The sequence below is a fragment of the Anguilla rostrata genome, chromosome 13 (genome assembly GCF_018555375.3).
Source record: "Anguilla rostrata isolate EN2019 chromosome 13, ASM1855537v3, whole genome shotgun sequence".
Taxonomy (NCBI): domain Eukaryota; kingdom Metazoa; phylum Chordata; class Actinopteri; order Anguilliformes; family Anguillidae; genus Anguilla; species Anguilla rostrata.
The window spans coordinates 34,870,425-34,890,087 of record NC_057945.1 but is presented as its reverse complement, the minus strand read 5'-3'; the positions used below and the strand labels follow the sequence as shown (position 1 = coordinate 34,890,087).

The 19,663-nt window shown below is 49.6% G+C and overlaps 1 protein-coding gene across 7 annotated transcripts in view; it reads right to left on the bottom strand.

Moving 5' to 3' along the window:
* The window catches only part of LOC135237528 (pleckstrin homology domain-containing family G member 5-like), an 82,233-nt gene extending 63,641 nt beyond the window's left edge, over positions 1-18,592 (bottom strand). For 2 of the 7 annotated variants that reach the window (XM_064304724.1, XM_064304725.1), the window contains exon 1: positions 17,654-18,589. In XM_064304724.1, coding sequence (XP_064160794.1) covers positions 17,654-17,741 — 88 coding nt within the window. In that variant the 5' untranslated portion in view covers positions 17,742-18,589. Of the gene's footprint in view, positions 1-8,136; positions 8,318-17,653 lie in introns of those variants that run through there. The other 5 variants (XM_064304723.1, XM_064304729.1, XM_064304720.1 and 2 more) reach the window with 3 other exon arrangements.
* Positions 18,593-19,663: the final 1,071 nt, after the last annotated feature.

Here is a 19,663-nt window from a genome sequence, read left to right as displayed (position 1 = left end):
AGCAGTACAAGGCCAGTCTTTGTATGAGGGGGAAACTACAGGCCGAGGTGCAGACAGAAACACAGAGGGGGAAATGCCCTCGTCAACCAACACAGACATGGGAACGAGAGAGAAACGCAGGGAGAGAAAGAGAGGGAGGGAAAGGGCGAAGGAGAGCAAGAAAGAGGGAAAGAGCTCGAGTGGGCAGAGGAGAAAGAAAGAGCGAGGGTCTATGAAAAAGGAGGGCAAGAGTGGGGGGGCGGAGGAGGGGGCTCAAAAGTGAACAATGCTAGAGTTAGCCGCTGGCGGAGGGGGGTGTGCGTCAGAAGACTGGGGTTCGAGAGCAAGAACGGAGGGACGTGGAAAGATCACAACAAAAGATGGAGGAGGAGAGGAGAAGAGAAGAAAGATCAAAAGGACTCCAGGAGAACAAAGAGCTGACGCAGGGCTGGTGGCAGGGAAAGACCCGCGTGAGAACCTGAGAGGGTTAAAGAGCGCACATCGCCCGAGAACAACTCCGCCACGGACATCTAAACGGGCCGCTATTTTTATTTTTTATTTTACAAAGTATTGGACACTCGCACTACACAGTAAACACTGGACCTTACTACAACACACTCTGTATATTTCTCCCTTCATATACAGTTCTGCACCCGATGAAGGATAAAGTGTTGTGCATATCGCATGAGAACAACCCCCGTGGTGAACATCTAAACAAGCCGTTATTTATTTATTTTTTATTTTTAAGTATTGGACACTCGCACTAGACAAGTAAAGCCTGGCCCTCACTACAACACTCTCCATATATTTCTCCCTTCGTATCCAGTTCTGCACCCGTTGAAGGATAACAGTGAGCGCTTCTACTCGGTGATGCCGAAGACAACGAAAGATATAGACGAGGAACATTCAGTTCAGGGGAAAAAAGGCAAAGGATTGTTACCGGCTGAACGAAAGAGTGAAACAGTCCGGTAGAGAGAGAGAGAGCTGCTTAGAGGTCTCCCGGGTTACAGTCGCTACGGGGCTGCTGGACAGCGGAGTTCTTCCAGGAGCGTTGGGCACACCTTATCAGAGAGAGATTACATAACGCGAAACCCAGAAACAATGACATAATCTGAACAAGGCAGGCACAAGTTCTCCGGCCGCCCTGATAAGTCAAGCCTAAGGGGTCTCCTGGCAGCACCGCCACAACATGCTGCAGTCACTGCGTAAGTAAAGTACACTGGGTCTACATCGATCAGAGTGTGCTGACATCACTCAGTGCAAATACAGTGCAACGCACTCATATCAATCACTACGCAAATGAGGTGTGTTGCACTTGCATAAATCACTGCAAAAATACAGTGCAATGCACTTATATCAATCACTACGCAAATGAGATGTGTTGCACTTGCATAAATCACTGCACAAATACAGTGGAGTGCACTTATATCAATCACTACGCAAATGAGATGTGTTGCACTTGCATAAATCGCTGCACAAATACAGTGCAATGCACTTATATCAATATCCGAGTAAATCCAGCGCACTGCATTAACATAAACATAAAGCACAGCACTGATTTTCATAGCAAGGCATTCTTTCGGTCACTGAACAAACGCAGAACACTAATTTCTCACAGTATGACCGGTATAAAGGCAAAAGACATAAAGCTTTATGAAGGCTTACAACGGGCGCTTGCATGAGACTACACAACTTGTAAGTTGAAAAAAAAAACAAAGATAATTTTTTTTGCAAAGAGAGTGCAGCGTACAGGAAGTGGAAGCCCCACTCCCGGGTGCATTGAGGAAGAAAGTGAGCAGGCCCCACAACCCCTCACCCTGAGATGGGGGGGTCACCGACCCTGACCCGTGACTTCACGAACCCCAAAGGGTGTCCTGCTGCGGAGGGTTATGACCGGAGGCCTGAGGAGAGAGGAACCGCAGCTTTTTTTCTGGGCTTTTTTTCTGCTCCATTCCTACTCAAATATGGGCGTGGACGGGGTGGACGGGTATTCAATTGAGAATTCCAGTTTAAATTAATTTGAAATTTACTGGTCTCCCTTTCCTGTGTCGGTGGATCTCAGAGCACCTCTTCTAGGCAAATGGCTGGTACGAGGACTGAAGGGAACTGCAACGTTTCAGAGTGCATATCTGAGGGAGCCACTCCCAATTTTGGTCTTCGGTTTGGAATCTGGGCACCTCGTGTGCAGTTGCCTTGGTGATCGGCAAAGGAGCTGGCATTTAGCACGCGGGCTGCAGACTTAAGGTGGGCGTGGATCCCCAGGGGGAGCGACACCGAGCTCTTTGTTAACCGCTCGCTCGCCCGTCCGTCATCGCGGGATCCTCCTTAAGAACCCGCGCCGACGACAGAAGCCGCCATTTAAAACAAGCGTTTTAAGTACAGTGTGCTGCACAAAAGGCCATCGCTGGAGATTCCCCATGTGGACCAGCCACAGTCCTGGTCGATGCGCTATCCTCTGTCGGTCTGGGGAGGGTGCAGACCGCCGCATGCCTCCTCCGATACACGTGGAGTCGCCAGCCGCTTCTTTTCACCCGACAGAGAGGAGTTTCACTGGGAGAGCGTAACGCTGTGCAGGCGCCCCCGCCAACCAGTAGGAGTCGCTAATGCAGCGATGAGGACTCGTACCCTCACCGGCTTCCCACCAATTGTGCTCGTAGGAACGTCTGACCAAGCTGGAAGTACCACTGCTGGGGATTGAACCCGAGTCTCTGTGGTGGTAGGCGAGTGCTTATACCTCTACACTACCCAGACGGCCCAAGGGTTGACACTAAGTTGCACAAAAAGCCCACTGGCGTGTTATGCTGGGCTTAGATTGCACCAACCCAAAAAAAAAAGAAAAAGAAAAAAAGATGACACGTTAATGACTCAAAACCAGAAGCCACCCCCCCCCCCCCCCGACCCCCCGCCTGCCCCCCTGTTGCCATGGAGAGGGGCGGTGGCATGCGGGAGTGGTGCACATCTGGAGCTGGTGAGCCCTAATTGCAGGGTGCTCACAGCCCCACCCAGCACGGCTGGCCCAGGCCTCTCCCTTCTCCCAAAAACAGATCTGACCAGGAACAAGCTAACACACACACACACGTGCGTACGTGCACGTACTCACACACAAACAGACATGCACACACATGTATACGCACACACATTTATATATATACACACACACATACACTGGCACATGCAGGCATATGCATGCATGGACACACACACACACACTAGCCCTGGCACCAGGCCTTAAGAACACAAGAAGTTTTGGGATTGAACTCGATATACGACACACTGGGCAACATCTGTCCTCCATTTAGCAGTGCCTGAAGGTCACGCTCTCACCACTAGGGGTCTCGTGAATTACAGCTGCCCTTCCTCACCAGCTACCGGAGATCAGGTGACTTCATTTTTTCTACAATGTTTTTTGGTGCTGGGGTGCACTCTGAAACCAAGTCCCACTGTTTACGGATAAATTCTACGAACCAAAATTTATGGTGCGCCAGCTTCCTTCGTCACAAGCAGCACGCATCCCATAATTCCTCAGAGCCGTGCAGTCACCACGGATACCTCTGACTCGCATTAGGCCCTCCCAGGGCTCTTTCACTGCTGGCTGGGCGCAGCCGCTTCAGGTGTGAACGAGGGAAGGTGAAATGAGAGAGGGTGTGAGATTCGTTTCGGGATTCTGACGGGCCGTGGGACGACGTCAGGCCCTCTGTCCCACTCCCCAGCCCCCCTGGAGGGTGCAGCCAGGACAGACAGGGTTAAACTCAGGCCCTCTGTCCCGCTCCCCAGCCCCCCTGGAGGGTGCAGCCAGGACAGACAGGGTTAAACTCAGGCCCTCTGTCCCGCTCCCCAGCCCTGGAGGGTTAAACTCAGGCCCTCTGTCCCGCTCCCCAGCCCTGGAGGGTTAAACTCAGGCCCTCTGTCCCGCTCCCCAGCCCTGGAGGGTTAAACTCAGGCCCTCTGTCCCGCTCCCCAGCCCTGGAGGGTTAAACTCAGGCCCTCTGTCCCGCTCCCCAGCCCTGGAGGGTTAAACTCAGGCCCTCTGTCCCGCTCCCCAGCCCTGGAGGGTTAAACTCAGGCCCTCTGTCCCGCTCCCCAGCCCTGGAGGGTTAAACTCAGGCCCTCTGTCCCGCTCCCCAGCCCCAGAGGGTTAATCTCGGGCGAGAGGGCAGCTGTTTGCTGAGCCTGGTGTGATGTGAGGCAGCTGGTAATGACAGGGATGGCGTAGTGCGGTGTAGCTGGGTGTGCCACTGAACCTGACTCAGCGCTCTCTCTCTCTCTCCCTCCCCCTCATTCGCCCTCTCTCTCTCTCGCTCTTTCTCTCCCTGCAGCTCTCTCTCTCTCCCACAGCCCCTCTCCCTCTCTCTCTCCCCCTCATTCGCTCTCTCTCACTCTCTCTGTCTCTCCCCCTCATTCGTTCTCTCTCTCACTCTCTTTCTCTCCCTGCTGCTTGCTCTCCCATGCCCTCCCTCTCTCCATTTCTCTCTCCCTCTCATTCACTCTCTCTTACTCACTCACTCACTCACTCACTTGCTTTCTCTCTCTCTGTCTCTCTTTCTCCCTCACTCACTCGCTTTCTCTCACTCCCTTGCTCTCTCGCTTTCTCTCCACCATCGCTCTGTCTGCCTCTCTCTCTCTCGCCCTCCCTCTCTCTCTCTAAAGTTCGACGGGCAGGAATTCCTGAGCTCAGCACTGCTGACTGAGCCAGTGACTAAAAAAAAAAAGAAAAACAACAACAGGGTGAGCGTTCTCACACAGTGCACGCGATGTGGGACAATACACACCCTCCCCCGGACGTGCGTTAGGAGCTCACCCGCGTTTGACTCACTTTCACTGTCGCTTGGAGAACAACACAGCGACAGGACACCAGGAAATACCCACTGGAAAACATCAGACCCTTCAGAAATGTACACACAGAGTAAATCATTCTCTCTGCCCCGAAGACATACGCACACAAAACACTCCACATGTGGACAGAAGGAGCAAAAAAACAACTGTCAGTCTTTCTCTCTCACGCACGCACGCACACACACACACACACACACAGACCAATGCCACACACAAGGACTCACTCACTTCTCACTTTCACCCCCATCCGCATAAACAATTAAACTGAACACATCTGTACTGTAGACCCATAACTTGGCTCAGAGACCTTCTCAATGGACTGTGGGAAGTGAAGGATTTGCCACGGTCCTGAAGGTGAGAAGTCACAACCACAGTGCATCACCATCAGCACATCTGTCACTGGGCCCATACTATTATACTAACCCTCCTTCCAAAAAACTCTCCCCCCTCCCCCCTCCACACCCATCCAACTTCTCTCCCCTGCTCAGGACCCCCCCTCGTGGCTGCCCCCCCCCCCGCCCCGCCATCCATCCCTCCATTCCCCGGCCGTTCACCACCGAGCTCCTTTGCCTTGTTTAGGCAAAAAAAAGACGGAACGACGGCCAAGTGCACACGCACAGTGAGTTTAAACAAGCTTTGCAGGGAGGAATGCGGAGAATGGGGTGGGTGGGGGTGGGGGGGGCACTTGACTGTGGCACAGGACGTCCACGCGCCGTTGCCTGTTTGTTTAACTCCCGGGGCGGGCGGAACACCGATTTCGGAAGTGGGTTACGCAACGGCCGTCTCCTGGAAGACGCGAGACGGATGCCAGAGGAGAACCTGGGCGCTCGGACCAATCGGGGTTGAGCGAGAGGCGCCCATCAGTCTGTCTGAGGCTGAGCTTCACCATCACTCAGAATCTGGTGATGACATCACCAGATTCTGAAACCCCGGGGTCCTGTAGAGCCGCAGAGAGCGTTCAGCGCCTCATTGGTCGATTAAAAGCAGCGGACCACACAGTCAACCCACCCCACCGGCTCTCCTGGGTCTGAAGTGGTTCATGATTTTAAGGTGAAAACAAAAAATGGCAGACCCTACACCTCTCCAGGACGAGGTCCGTGGCTCTCCAGGACCAGAGCTGTGGAACCCAACAGGACCTTTGAAATGCAATTTTTTGTACGTCGCTTTGGATAAAAGCGTCTGCCAAATAAATGTAATGTAATGTAATGTAATGACCTGTGGCGCTCCATGGCCTGGGCTGGGGACCCCAGCAGGACCTATCACTCTCCAGGTCCAGGGCTGGGGCTGGGGACCCCAGTGGAAACTTCAGCTCTCCAGGACCAGGTCTGTGGCTCTCCATGGCCTGGGCCGGGTTGCAAACCCCTGTTCTGTGTGATCAGTCAGTGGCTGGAGTTCTAGGCTACAGCCCAGGTGGCTCTGAACCAGAGTCCACAGAAGACTTAAGACATCCACACAAGCTTTGCTTCCGGGTTGGCTTTCTTTGTGTATCATAAACCCTTTGAAGGGTAGGTTTTTTTTGGAATGTTTTTCAAGTCATACTGGCCTACGGGACAAACCTGCTGGGACAGTAATAAGTGAAGTGGCACTGAGCACAGACCCTTCAGCAGAACGACAGGTGTGGACAACCTCGGTCAAAGTAGGAATCAGGATATTTGCATTCAAAGAAACTGAGCTTGATGCTGCGCGTTAAGCAGAGATCAGCCATCGTGCTGGGGCAGAACTCATTCCCCCCCTGCACTCTCAAAACAGCGTTCCACAGCGATCTCTTCCTCGTGCGACGCGCAAGGCCGACGTTCAAACAAACAGCCCGAACGGAAAGAGAAACCTGGAAAAACAGACGACGCAGAACGCACTTCCGACGTTCAAAAGGAAACCGCCCAGCTGTTTTGGAAAAGGCCATTTAACAGCATTTTATGGAATTTGGCAAACGGCACCTTCCTTTCATGGTAACTTTGGGGGAATAAACTTCGGGAAAAACTTCGGTTCACTTAAAACAGCGTTTACAAATAATGTGCTGGGAGGAGGGTTGGCGATGGTATTCTTTCTTAGAAAAAAACAAACTCCCCAGCCTGGACTACACAGGTCTGAGGAGAAAGAACAATACTGGGTTACTGTTCCACCTCCAGCTGAGCCAGTGCTAGTGGGCAGGCAAACACAGAGCTACTGTAGTTTCATAGACAGGAATGTGGACGCAGGCCCGATCTTCCTGGGTGACATGACTCCTGGCTGCCCTTACAAGAGGACAAAACTGTTTCAGTAGCATTGGCCGAAATTACTGAGACTAATTGTGCTGAAAATGGGGATGGGATGGGATGGGAGAGGAGGGGGGTGGGAAATCGAAGATTAATGGTGCTTAATGCACCTCGTCCCGTTCCAAAACAGCTCGCTTTCTGGCGTGCCGCGTGCCGTCCCATCTCCGCAGCATCAAGCACTGAGGGGAGGACGGATTTAAACGCATTCCTGCTTCCAGGTCTCAGAGTTATCTTTTCCTTCCCTTTCCTTCGCTAAGAACATGCGCCCCAAGTCCCTCGCCCCACTTTAAACGCACCTGACAAGAAACAGTGCAGACATCCAGCTAAAGGACACGTTCTTTCAGTGACTGATATTTAATTTCTGCAGCTTTTACAGTCGCCTGTTACCATACTAATCTCTCCCCCCCCCCCCTCAACAGCACATCGTATCTTTTTCTTACAGGGCAAAGGTACGAAAATGTGTCCGTTTTCAAGGCACAGTTCAGGACGCTCTCCAAAAACAATCCGACACCCACACAAAGCGCAAACTACGTCCTAATGTCAACAGGACTTGCAGCTAAATATCTTGAATTTAACGTTACTTATGAAGCCCGTTGACAACTTATATCAGTTTTACGAATACATACTGTACATTAATCCTTGACAAATCCTTGAGACATCAATCAGAGACACATTATTATCAGCAAAATACCAAGAGCAGTGTTCCTGAACAGAACATGTTTCTGGCAGCCTGGGACACAGGGGCTGATTAGGCTAATTCTTTTGGGGGGGGGATGAAGGGCAATATCGGAGCCCCCCCACCCCCCCCTGCTAAGGCCCAACGGTTCTGACCCTTTCAGTCCACTGTGACCTTCACCCTTCACGGGTTTTTTCATGTGTCTGGGACCTTCTCAGAAGCTTTTTCATCACCCTTCTACAGCTCGAACAATGGCAAATCCATCACAGGACAAGTCTTTACCCCACTGCCGCTGCTTTGTAGAGGCCACCATCCCACCCTTTCTTTCCCTCTTTCACTTCATTGTTTCCCTCCCCCCATCCCCCCGCCATCCCACCCAACGCGCATAGTTCTTACCCACAAGGTCATGGATGACGTCCAAGGAGGAGGACCAGGAGTACCGCTCAGCTCCCAGCTCGGCCAGCGACGCCGGGAGGGTCTCCAGCTCGTAGGCCCCTCGTTTCTTCCAGTAGAGAAACATCGTCCCTGTCTGTGTGTCTCCAGAACCTCCGAAATCTCTTCCTTTCCTCACCGCCCCTCCCCCCCCCCCCCACCACCACCGCCTTCTTGCTCTTCGATCACCCCCAAACAGAGTCCTCACGCACAGCTACGCGCACGCCTTTCCGAGAGCGTTCCATCGACGTCGCAACATCCGCAAAACGCATCGCCTGGCCTGACTAAAAACCCAACTACACCAACCCTAATCGCCTATCGATGTTTTGGCAGAAACTTCCAAGTCATCCAAAAAATTCTCTCTGCAAATCGCACGATTTCCACTCAAACACGACGTTGAGTGGAAATCAACTAAATTCCCTACATTGACCTTCTCCTTCTATACACTTACTCCTGACCTTAAGTACATCTAAGCGACAGCTCTGTGGACGATGTCGTCTCCTCCTGGTCTCTCCAGCAGACTAGTCTCCCAGCCCAGTAGACTGGAACATATCAACAGCCAGACACAATGAAGTCGGAGGCAGAGCACAATCCCCTCGGTGGCTCTTCTGCGTTTTCCCGCCTACTCTCAAACTCTCTGACACGCGGAAAACAGACCGCGGGCTGTTCGCACCCGAAACGGGCCGACCCCCCCCCCGTCCGCCACGGTCTTCCCCTCCCTCCCCCGGAGCGTCCGTCCCTTCGCCCCGAGAAAGACACGCCTCGCCATTCCACGGCACACCGTCCACCGTTGGAGACCTTCAACGTGCGCCACCCGCTCCGAAACCCAAAACTTTTCTCCGAACTTTAAAGAGTCCTCTCTCTCTCTCTCTCTCTCTCTCTCTCTCTCTCTGAAAACTTGAGTTTCTCAGCATCAACGCGGCGAGATCCCCAGGCAAGAGTGGGCTGGACCGCGACGGGGGATCTGACCTACTCCGTCAGACAAGCACCGTATTCATGCGGAGCTGAGGTGCATGCTGGGACGTGGGGTGGGGGGGGGGGGGGGGGGGGTCCGGGCCAACGAATTTGGAATTGGGCGACACAAAGCTCTCTTGTAACCCGCCACCTACGGACGAGTCCCACGAACCTTCTTTATGTTTCGACGGGAACGCCACACACTGTAAAAGCCTGGCATTTTTCTGCGTACACAAAGAGCCCACTATTTATGCACGAGGAACGATTTATTTCGTTTTTTGTGAATGTGGCGTCGACGACGGCACGGCTCAGCTATTCGTGCGATGCAACGACTTGGCAAGGCTTCGTTGGGACACACACATCCCATCTGAGCCAAGGGGGGTGGGGGGGTGGGGGGAAACACTGGTTCAAGGCCTACATGGAGTGGGGTTGGGGGTGGGGGTGTTCAAAATATTTCTGCTTTACTGTGAAAATTGAGAAGGGGTTAAAATCACAGAGGAAAGACGAGGCGGCCGACGAGGCCCCCCCGCGCCACCCACCCGTCTAATTTTGGGAAGGCAAATTAGAGCGCGGGACGGGAGAACGGGAGGATGAGAGGGTGGGAGCCGCCTCTGCCGCTCGGAGCGGGGCTGCGGCCATATGGAAGCGATCTGGGACAGCTCGCAGCGCAGGAGCTCGATTTTAATGAAGAGGCCGGTAGCCGCCGCCGCCGCCGCCGAAGCCCGGGAATGCAGACCCTTACGACGCGGGCTCCAGTTTCTCCCTGAGTTACTGCAGGGAGAGGAGAGGCAGACGGAGACCAGACAGAGACCCGGCCTGTCCGAGCCAGAGTGCGTCTAGCACCAGGACGGTCATTCTGGGCCACTGCCCAAGGAGCGCTGCGAATGCACAGCAAACACGCCTTTGCGTGTGCATATCAAGAGTTACGCAGCCTTTGTGTGTGCATACATTAGTGTGCATATCAAGAGTTATGGAGCCTTAGTGTGTGCATACATTAGTGTGCATATCAAGAGCTATGGAGCCTTTGTGTGTGCATACATTAGTGTAAATGTAAATGGACTGCATTTATATAGCGCTTTTATCCAAAGCGCTTTACAATTGATGCCTCTCATTCGCCAGAGCAGTTAGGGGTTAGGTGTCTTGCTCAAGGACACTTCGACATGCTCAGGGCAGGGTTTGAACCGGCAACCCTCCGACTGCCAGACAATCGGTCTTACCTCCTGAGCTATGTCGCACGCTCTATAGTGTGCATAGCAAGAGTTATGGAGTCTTTGTGTGTGCATACATTAGTGTGCATAGCAAGAGTTATGGAGCCTTTGTGTGTGCATACATTAGTGTACATAGCAAGAGTTATGGAGCCTTTGAATGTGCATGCAATAGTGTACATAACAAGAGTTATGGAGCCTTTGTGTGTGCATGCAATAGTGTACATAGCAAGAGCTATGCAGCCTTTGCGTGTGCATGCAATAGTGTACACAGCAAGATCTATGCAGCCTTTGTGTGTGCATGCAATAGGGTACACAGCAAGATCTATGCAGCCTTTGAATGTGCATGCAATAGTGTACATAGCAAGAGCTATGCAGACTTTGTGTGTGCATGCAATAGTGTACATAGCAAGAGTTATGGTGACGTGCAGGTCTGGATCCGTGTACGTGAGCATGTGCGTGTGTCCGCATGCATGTGCGAACGCCTGCGTGGTGACAGAGAGAGCGTGACCCGGGACCCGCACATGCTCCCTGGCCTTAGCTCGCGGTAAAGGGGTTAAATTTAGACAGACGGTGCCGATTACACAGACTGCCGTTAATTTGCCACCCATCTGCCCAAAACAGGCAGCTGGGGCCCCTCTCGCCAAAGGGTATCATAACATTCGTTTGGGTATTTTTAATTTGTTAACACATGGCCACTGACAATGAGTCAAATCTGCCGCTCAGCCTGAAATAACCCAGCACGGGGGCTGACTGGCTGCACAGCTCTAATAACTTCAGTCCAGACATAGACAGCACAGTATTTAAAACACTCAGAGACAATTATCACAGGATGACACGAAGCTAAGAAAACTGAATGTCGCACAAACTTGATTGCAGCCATATCTGATCTTTCAAGAGATCACAACATTGATTCATCATCAGTGAGGACCGTTTAAGCCCCAGATGCTGGCAGTAATCGAGCAGGTCCTCCGTGCTGGTGTGGTAAAAGCTCAACACTCCAGCCCATGGAGATGAGAGCTCCCAAAGCCAGGGCCGCCTGTCTTTGTGTTTTCCTTCCAGCTCAGTGAGCTTGTGCTGACCCAAGCTGCGCAGTGCTCAACTGTGCTGTGCTGAACTGACCTGTGCTGCCCCAATCTGCGCTGTGCTGTGCTGAACTGAAATGTACCGTTCAGAGCTGAACTAAGCTGAGTTGTGCTGTGCTGAACTGTGCTGTGCTATACTGAGCTGTGCTGTACTGAAATGTACCGTTCAGAGCTGAACTAAGCTGTGTTGTGTTGTGCTGAGCTGAACTGTGCTGCGCTGAGCTTACCCAAGCTGTGCTGTGCTGAACTGTGCTGTGCTATACTGTGCTATACTGTGCTCTAGCAGCACTGCATGGCCGACAAATAAAAAACAGAACGGTGGTGGACGCGAGGCCTAGACACAACAACCTGCTACAAAAACCTTCAGTCTGCCACGCACAGCATAAAATGTGTAATCAAGTTAGCAGAGAGCAATTACAATCATGTCACAGAATGGGGCTTGAAAATAGCCTAACCTTTCTTAAAAGGGTAGTGCTTTTACACAGGGAAACGCAGGATTACTATTAGATTAATGAACAGGCTTGCACAGCATTAACTATCATCTCTATGGGAATATATGGACTTAACCTCTTCAGTCATGATTGACTGTTTGGGACTATTTGGGGCTATGTCTATACGATGGTCTGGAGTTTTAATGTTTTTTTTTCCCCTCCCATAAATGAAAAATAATAGTCACGCTGAAAGCGAACATTAACCTTTCAAAGATCAAGGGAAATTAACTCCAACACCGATATTCCCAGTCGCTGCAGACAAAGCATAGCCAATCAGAGAGGCGGTGAGTAGTGTGGATGTGAGCCAATCAGAATGGCGTCGGCACACAGCTTTCAAAAGAAAAGGCTGTTCTCCGCCCGAGGGGGAAATTACAGTCGGAAACTACGTCTCCCAACCTGCTCTCAGAGGAAAAATTACCCAGCAAGCCTCACTCCCGCTCGGATAACGTGTCAATTTGCCAAATCCGTTAATTGACGCTCTTTTTCGGCAAAATTGCACAGCTGAGCGTTGTCTCCAGGGCGATCGTGACTCTTAAGTGTTCCTCCTTGAGTGCTTGCAGCGCAAATTAAACACACCTATCCTGCAAAGACGGGGGGCTACCGTCACGGAGAGAGAGAGAGAGAGGGGGGCCGTTACGCTTCGTTAAAAAAAAAAAACGGCACTTTGGGAAGCAAGGTCTCTTTACTCCGGAGCGCCAGACGTTCCCAGACTCTCCACGACCGCGAGAAGACGCAGAGAGAACACCCTCGGAGCTCGTCGCTCCATTAATTACCCCGCCAGGGTTCCTTTCGAAGGGGGGGGGAAACTGCGGGTACCGCTAAGGGGAGGGGCACGGTGGCGGTATTCCCGCCCTGCACGCCACGCACGGGGGAAAATTAACCCAGGCGACGGCTCGTCTCAAAATGGCCGCCTGTCGAGGCTTGTCGTTCTCCCTCATCTATGCGCTGCACTCTAGTAACCGGATCGGGGGGGGGGGGGATCTGATCTTACCCGAAAAGGGCCGGTGCGGGTGCGGGTGCGGGTTTCCGTTTCAGCCCAGCACTAAGACAACCTGATTCTACCTCTCAAGGTCTTGATTTTTAGACCAGGAGTTAGTTAGCTAATAGTGCAGGGCTAACCTGCACCCACGCCAGTACTTTTTCGGATAAAACTGGACACCTAATCGGGGGTGTCATTAGTAGCCTCTTTCCTGGGGCAATACACCCCAATCAATTGTCTGTGCACTGAAGTGCCATACTGCACGTGTGTAAAGCTGTATCTACGGGGAAACTCAGTGTATGAAAGGCCAATGGTAATGCTCCACCTGGAAGGAACCCTCAGCTCTCAAGTCACAACACTCGTGCCTACAGTGCAGTCAGTTTGTTTACTATACCATTATCCTTGTGAAACACATACAATTAAACTTTCTGAAATATATACAATTAAGCCCTAGCCAATAATAGTTTGGAAAATTACAACGAGCCAAGAGGCGTCATTGATTAAACTTGTCACATCTCACTCTTTAATTTCCGTCTACTTATATCTGGAAATTACAAATAATGATACTGGAAAAATTACTGTGTCGGCTTGTCAAATTAAGACGACTGGGACAGAGAAGGGTGGAATATATATATATATATATATATATTCATGCATATGTGGATTTATGCCACAGTAGTGAATAGCAATCATTATTGTGGATTTTATAATAATTAGCAAAAAATACAACAATATAAGTTATAGCCTTTATGGAGACGACCGTAACAGGGACAAATACAATGAAATGAACAGTAACCACGACGTCTTTCAAGCCTCAGGAGTCTCCATTTAGACATGGTTTGACAAAAGAGTATAGAACACTGCCAATTGACTCCAGCATCACTGCAGCAATGGTGGAACCCAGTATGGTCAGATTTCCCTTGCCTGAAAGCCTTTCATTTTCATTTTTTTATTTATTTATTTTTTTAAATCAGGAAGTAAGGGAACAAAATGGTTGCACAACTGTGAGCCCTATTGACAGGAAATGACAGAGGAAAAAGAACAACAAAAAGAAATTAAAAGTAAAGAGAAACAGTGTACAGACAGACAACAGCCCCTCCCTCCCCCTTCTCCCCCTCCCCCCGGGAGGACACATAAACCAGAAGCAGCACACAGCCAGGTCCCACAAACACAGACCAGACATCTGGTGCCAGATTAAAGCAGTGTGTTTAAAGCAGGAGACTTAAGACCCCATCCTGGGTCTGCACAGGAACGACAGGCCAATTTATATCTCTATATTAAGGGATTGTCTACAGTCATCAACCCGGTTTAGCTTCGGAGGGTTAGATTCGATGTCTCCTACAAACTGCAGTATAGTCCTCCGTCCACCAGGGGCTCCATGATGTTGTTGACATCCTCCAATACTGTTGACAGTATTTCAGCAGGGCGGGGCAACCCAGCATCACACCCAAGACATTTAGGGGGCAGATTACGGCTGGGTTGCTCATTCAAAACTCAACGGAAGGTAAGCTCACTAACGGATGCCGTTTTAAAGCCAATGACATTCTTCACTCTTCACAATTCGAATCACAACTGAATTTTCCCACGTCAGCAAGGGTGCGCTGATGTGGCAAATCTATGTCTGGAGGGAGGGTTTCATTCCACCTAAACAGTTAACCACCTGACCCATTAAACATAATTACCGAGGTACAACACCTCCTTCAGCCCTACCTCCCAGACATGACAGCGTCTGTTGGAAAACCTGCAGGATGTCAGCCCTTAAAAATTGTCTAAACGCCCCAAAAGCCAAAACTGCAAGTTCATCAAGTGAAGCAACCATAACCAATTATGCGTACACATGAGGTCATAGCACCACAAAAACAACTTTTTGGTGACATCACAGAAACTAAGCCTGTTGTTAAGTGCTGTGTCATGTCTACAGCGTTAGGTAAGTCATTCCACTCACCCTTGGGGGCTAGAAATACTATTTCACTATCAAGACCAATATGGGGTCTTCAAAAACCCAGCGGTTCCTTTCAAAACCAATATAGGACCTTCAAAACATATATGGGACCTGCTGCCACATCTCTTACTACATATATTCTGAACTCAGATTGCATCAAAGGTGTTTATTGAGATCTGAGCTCAAAATGTAAACTGGTCTTCTTTCTCCAAAATACACTACCGCTGCAATATCTTCTGAGAAAAAAAAGCATGCAATGTGCTCCCAGGAGCTCTGGTATTTGGAGTGTGAAAACAAACTCTGTGACCACCAGCCACCACAGACTTTCCCAAATTCATCAAGGCTAAAACAAATCATTCAGGATAGCCACTTTAAGCCTAATCGATATGTATAGAATTTACAACCTAAGATTCAATTAAATGACTAAATTAAAGGGAAAAAGGACATAACCCAGTCTAACCCCCCGACCCCACCCCACCGCAGTCGAGTCTCTTGAACTTGGTATTTTTTAGGTCCTGGCTACGCCCCTGAGGAGAGCAGCTTGTTTTGCTTATAGCATCTTTTCACAGGGACCAAATCCGTATTTCACATCGATGCTGTCACAGAGGCCTTCTCGTTTCCACTGAGACACTATATATTCCACTCAGACCGATATGTAAAAGTATAATAACGGGGAGGTGGGGGGGTGCGGGTTGTCGGTGGAGAGCTGTGTGTGAGGAGCAGCCGTCTCCCCTGGGGTGGGGTGGGGGGGGGGGGAAGCCATCTGAGGAGCAGCCGTCTCTCTCTCTCTCTCTCAGCCCACGCGTGCGTCCCTTTACAGTCTGGGCTTCGATCCCACGCCCGATCGCTCTCTGCACCGCGAACCCACCTCTGCCTGTAACTCTCTCTCTCCGCTTTCCCCCGTCTGAACCAAAAAAAACTGAAAAATACGAAAGGCCGACTGTCTGCACTCTTCTCTCATCCACCCCCCCCCTTTTTAAAAGTATAATATTGAGAGGTAGACAAAACTCGCATTTTCCAACAAAACAAACAGGGTCTTTTTTTTTTTTTTTCAGCATGGACTGATGAACCTGGTCAGCATATTTATGATACAGGCATTGCAGCTGCACAACTTGGGAAAAAAAGGATAATGCAATTCACCCTGGATAACAGAGTCTGATATGCAAGTAAATAATGGAATTTGGCCACACAAAGGTTTAAACTCACCAGGGATAATGGGGAAAAGATCACATGCTTGGGTCACTGGCCTCGAAATAGAAAGGCCCTGTATAAAGTCCCTGAAAGGTAGCACTGCACAGTAGCACAACAGTTGGGGAACCGGGCTTGTAACTCCAAAGTTTATAGATTTGATCCCCAGGTAGGGCACTGCCATTTTACCCTTGAGAAGGGTCCTTACCCTGCAGGGCTTCAGTAAACAGCCCCAGCCGTATAAATGGATTGCGTGCCTAAAGAGCCTGAGCCGCCTATATGAGTCGCTGTGGATACCACAGAGTCTGCCGAATGTAAATGTATTACTGACTCCGAGTCTGGATTAGAGCAAGTAGGCCTATTGCCACAGCAGCTTTGACACCCACACCACTCGTGACACCTGAGTTTACAATAAATGGTAAACGGACTGCATTTATATAGCGTTTTTACAATTGATGCCTCACATTCACCAGAGCAGTTAGGGGTTTAGGTGTCTTGCTCAGGGACACTTCGACACGCCCAGGGCGGGAATTGAACCAGCAACCCTCCGACGGCCAGACAACCGCTCTTACCTCCTGAGCTATGTCGCCCCAATAGGCACACACTATAAACACTGCTAGAGAGAGAGACTGATTCTGGTGGTGGGGAACGCTTCATCAAACCTAATGAGCTTCAGCTTTCAACGGCACTCTCAAAAAGCACGATTTTGCCTCAGACTAACCTGACCCAAGTCTTCATACCTGGAAAAGCTGACCTGAGGTAATTTCTGTTCCCTCTGGCTTCTATTTGAGTGACACATGAATAACCTGCTTAACAGCACCTGCATAGCGTGCAAAAAGCTTATTGTAAAATTAAATATACTGTAAATACGTTTAGCAGAAGCCCGTATATATATCCATGTTGACTTAAATAGCAAATTGCACATAATGTCAGAGGAAGGAAAAGAATAGTTCCTGTCTAAAATTGCTCTGCACAGGTATTGTGCAGATAACAGCAAACAATAACTTAGCAAGTTTATAGAAAACAATTAACGGACACCATGAAGTGAACTTAAATGCTGTGATGTGGCAGGGTATATAACCCACATGCTGTCTGTGCAAGTCAAAAGATTTCAAGAACTACACTTCTTACCAAGCAAGAACAAAGCGATGGAGACTCAACGTAGCCTGCCTATTTGGAGCCCTCTGCGGAGATTTGAACGTCAGCGTGATATAATCGCTTAATTGTCAGGCAGCTCAAGCGGGTCAGTAGATTAACTGGGGCTAATTAGGTGACTGACTCAGTCTGCGGTTCTTGTAAACAGACTCCCTGGCTGTCCAATGGAGATGCTGACTCCCTCCCTGACCACGAAAGTACAACCGGCATCAAAACAACCCCCCTGGGTTTCTTCTGACCGTTTTCTGATCATACGTAGAAGAGACTATGGTTTCACCGTTCTTATTAAAACAGCACAACCTACACACGCCACACAATTATACAATTGCGTAATTCATACCTGAGTGTTTTCATGTAGCCATATCTGTCAGAATAATTACGAAACAAAAAATGTTTCAACACTTAAAGAAATAAAACGTCACACAAAAGAAGTAGATACACTTACCAACACAATAGTACACTTTTATGCGTTCAATACTTACTCAGTCGCAAACGGAGCCCGAGCCAGCTCCTCGGCGGCGAGCCGTATCTGTGCAGAACCGAGTTCATAGTCCACTTGTTCGGAACCATCTATGCATTTAGCGGTTTATACGACCTTTCTTTCGTTGCGGGCAATACATGAAATCGCTTGTCGCCAGCTCATCTGGGTCAGAAACTACAGCAGCATCAGTACTGATAATTAGGTGTTTTGGTTTGGAACTGCAGGCTACCTTCACCCTGGTTCGGTGCCTATAGTTTTGTTTCCCAATAACGAGTCGCAATGTTGTACTTCAGTTCATTCTACAATGTTTTCCGTTCATTTTTCATGCATAATATATATTTTTAATTAACTATGGTTTGCTGCTCCAGTTTCTGTGCGCCTTGTTCATATGTCAGTTGTTGTCACAGCAGTTGAGTATCTTGCAGCGTCGTCATTTTTCAAGCGCCGAATTTTATTACGCAAAACATACTTTTCAGTGATCTTTGTTCCAATTTTGCAAGATGATACGTCGATAAAATAAAATAGAAAATGCGATCGTCTACTCTACAGCCCGCTCTTAGTTTACCTGAAAAAAATGTCCACAGGTAAAAGCTGTACTACAAACACTCGGACAGCTAAACGCTCTCCACTGGGATAACCTGTTGATGCGTGTATTGGAAGGTCCGCGCCGCCGCCACCGACTTTCAATGGGATATCCTGTCCTCGCGCACGCTCACGCAAAATCAACGAGTTTTTTCCTCACTCTGACTTGTTAAACTCAGCCTGCGACTCCCGCTTCCAAACGGGGCTTGTTCAAAGCCACCTCGTCGCTCGATCTTGTGCCTTCCTCCTAAAATCCCTCGCTTTTTTTCAGCCATCCAGCACGGCAGTGGCGTTTTCCATTCATTCATAGTCAGCCTTTTTTCAAATCGGCTTTTTTTCTTTTCTTTTTTTTTTTTTTTTGCACACCCTTCCGCCGCGAGGGGCGCTGCGCACCCCTATGGTATAAAAACCATTGACAGACGGTCGGTGTGTGAGTGCTGAGTTTATATTTGTTCAGAATATACTTTTCATATACAAGACTCAGAAAACAATATTAAGGAGAACAAAGACCAGCTACCACTTGCTGTCAAATCTGAAACATTGTTACCATCTTACCATGTTTGACCACATGAAGGAAAGAACATGCAGTAATATCACAGTGCAGATATTTTAATAATAAAAAATGAATAACCTCGTGCAAACACACACACCACTTAAAACAGCAAAATTGATCATAATCATTTTCATACATTTAAAGTACTCAAGACAATAGACAATAGAACTGACACAATGAACCTAAATATGTTTTCTGTTTGAGGTTATAGTACATAGATTTCATGACTGTTTTAGGAACATCATGAATAATTCAAGTGTAAGATATGAGACGTAGACAGAAGCTAATTGTCTGCTCTGGGTGGTTGGGTGGGTGAGTGGGTGGTTGGGTGGGTGGGTGAGTGGGGTTGATGGGGGGTTGGAGATCAAAGGCTGTCCAGAAAAAAAAACAAAAAACAAAAAGGAACTTGAGCCAGTACAAGGCCGGCTGGGGAGGAGAGAGACGACTGAAGAGGAGGAGAGGAGAATAAGAGGAAGAGTCAATATACAGATTCTATGATCCCTGCATTCGCAACAGGCAGGCAGCTGCTCAAACACATGGCTTTTCAGCACACAGTGGCTCCCTCCTGGTGTCTGGCTGCAGTCGGAGGGCTAGTGATGTAATGCACAGGCACTTTTCGAACTCCCCAGAGCTCTCTCTCCGTCCGCGCTTCTGATTGGACGAGAGGGAGGACTCTTTCCTGACAGGAAGCAGGCTGTGCGAAAGGAAAGGTGCACTTCCCACGTGTTGCCCTGGAAACAGCTGAAGCAACCAGGGAGGATTTTAGCTTTTGCGTTATAGCCCCCCCCCCCATTGTTTCGGCTGATTTGCAGCAGATTTAGCCGCTACGTATGGATCCGCAGCTGCAGATGCAACTGCGCATGCAGCGCAATGACT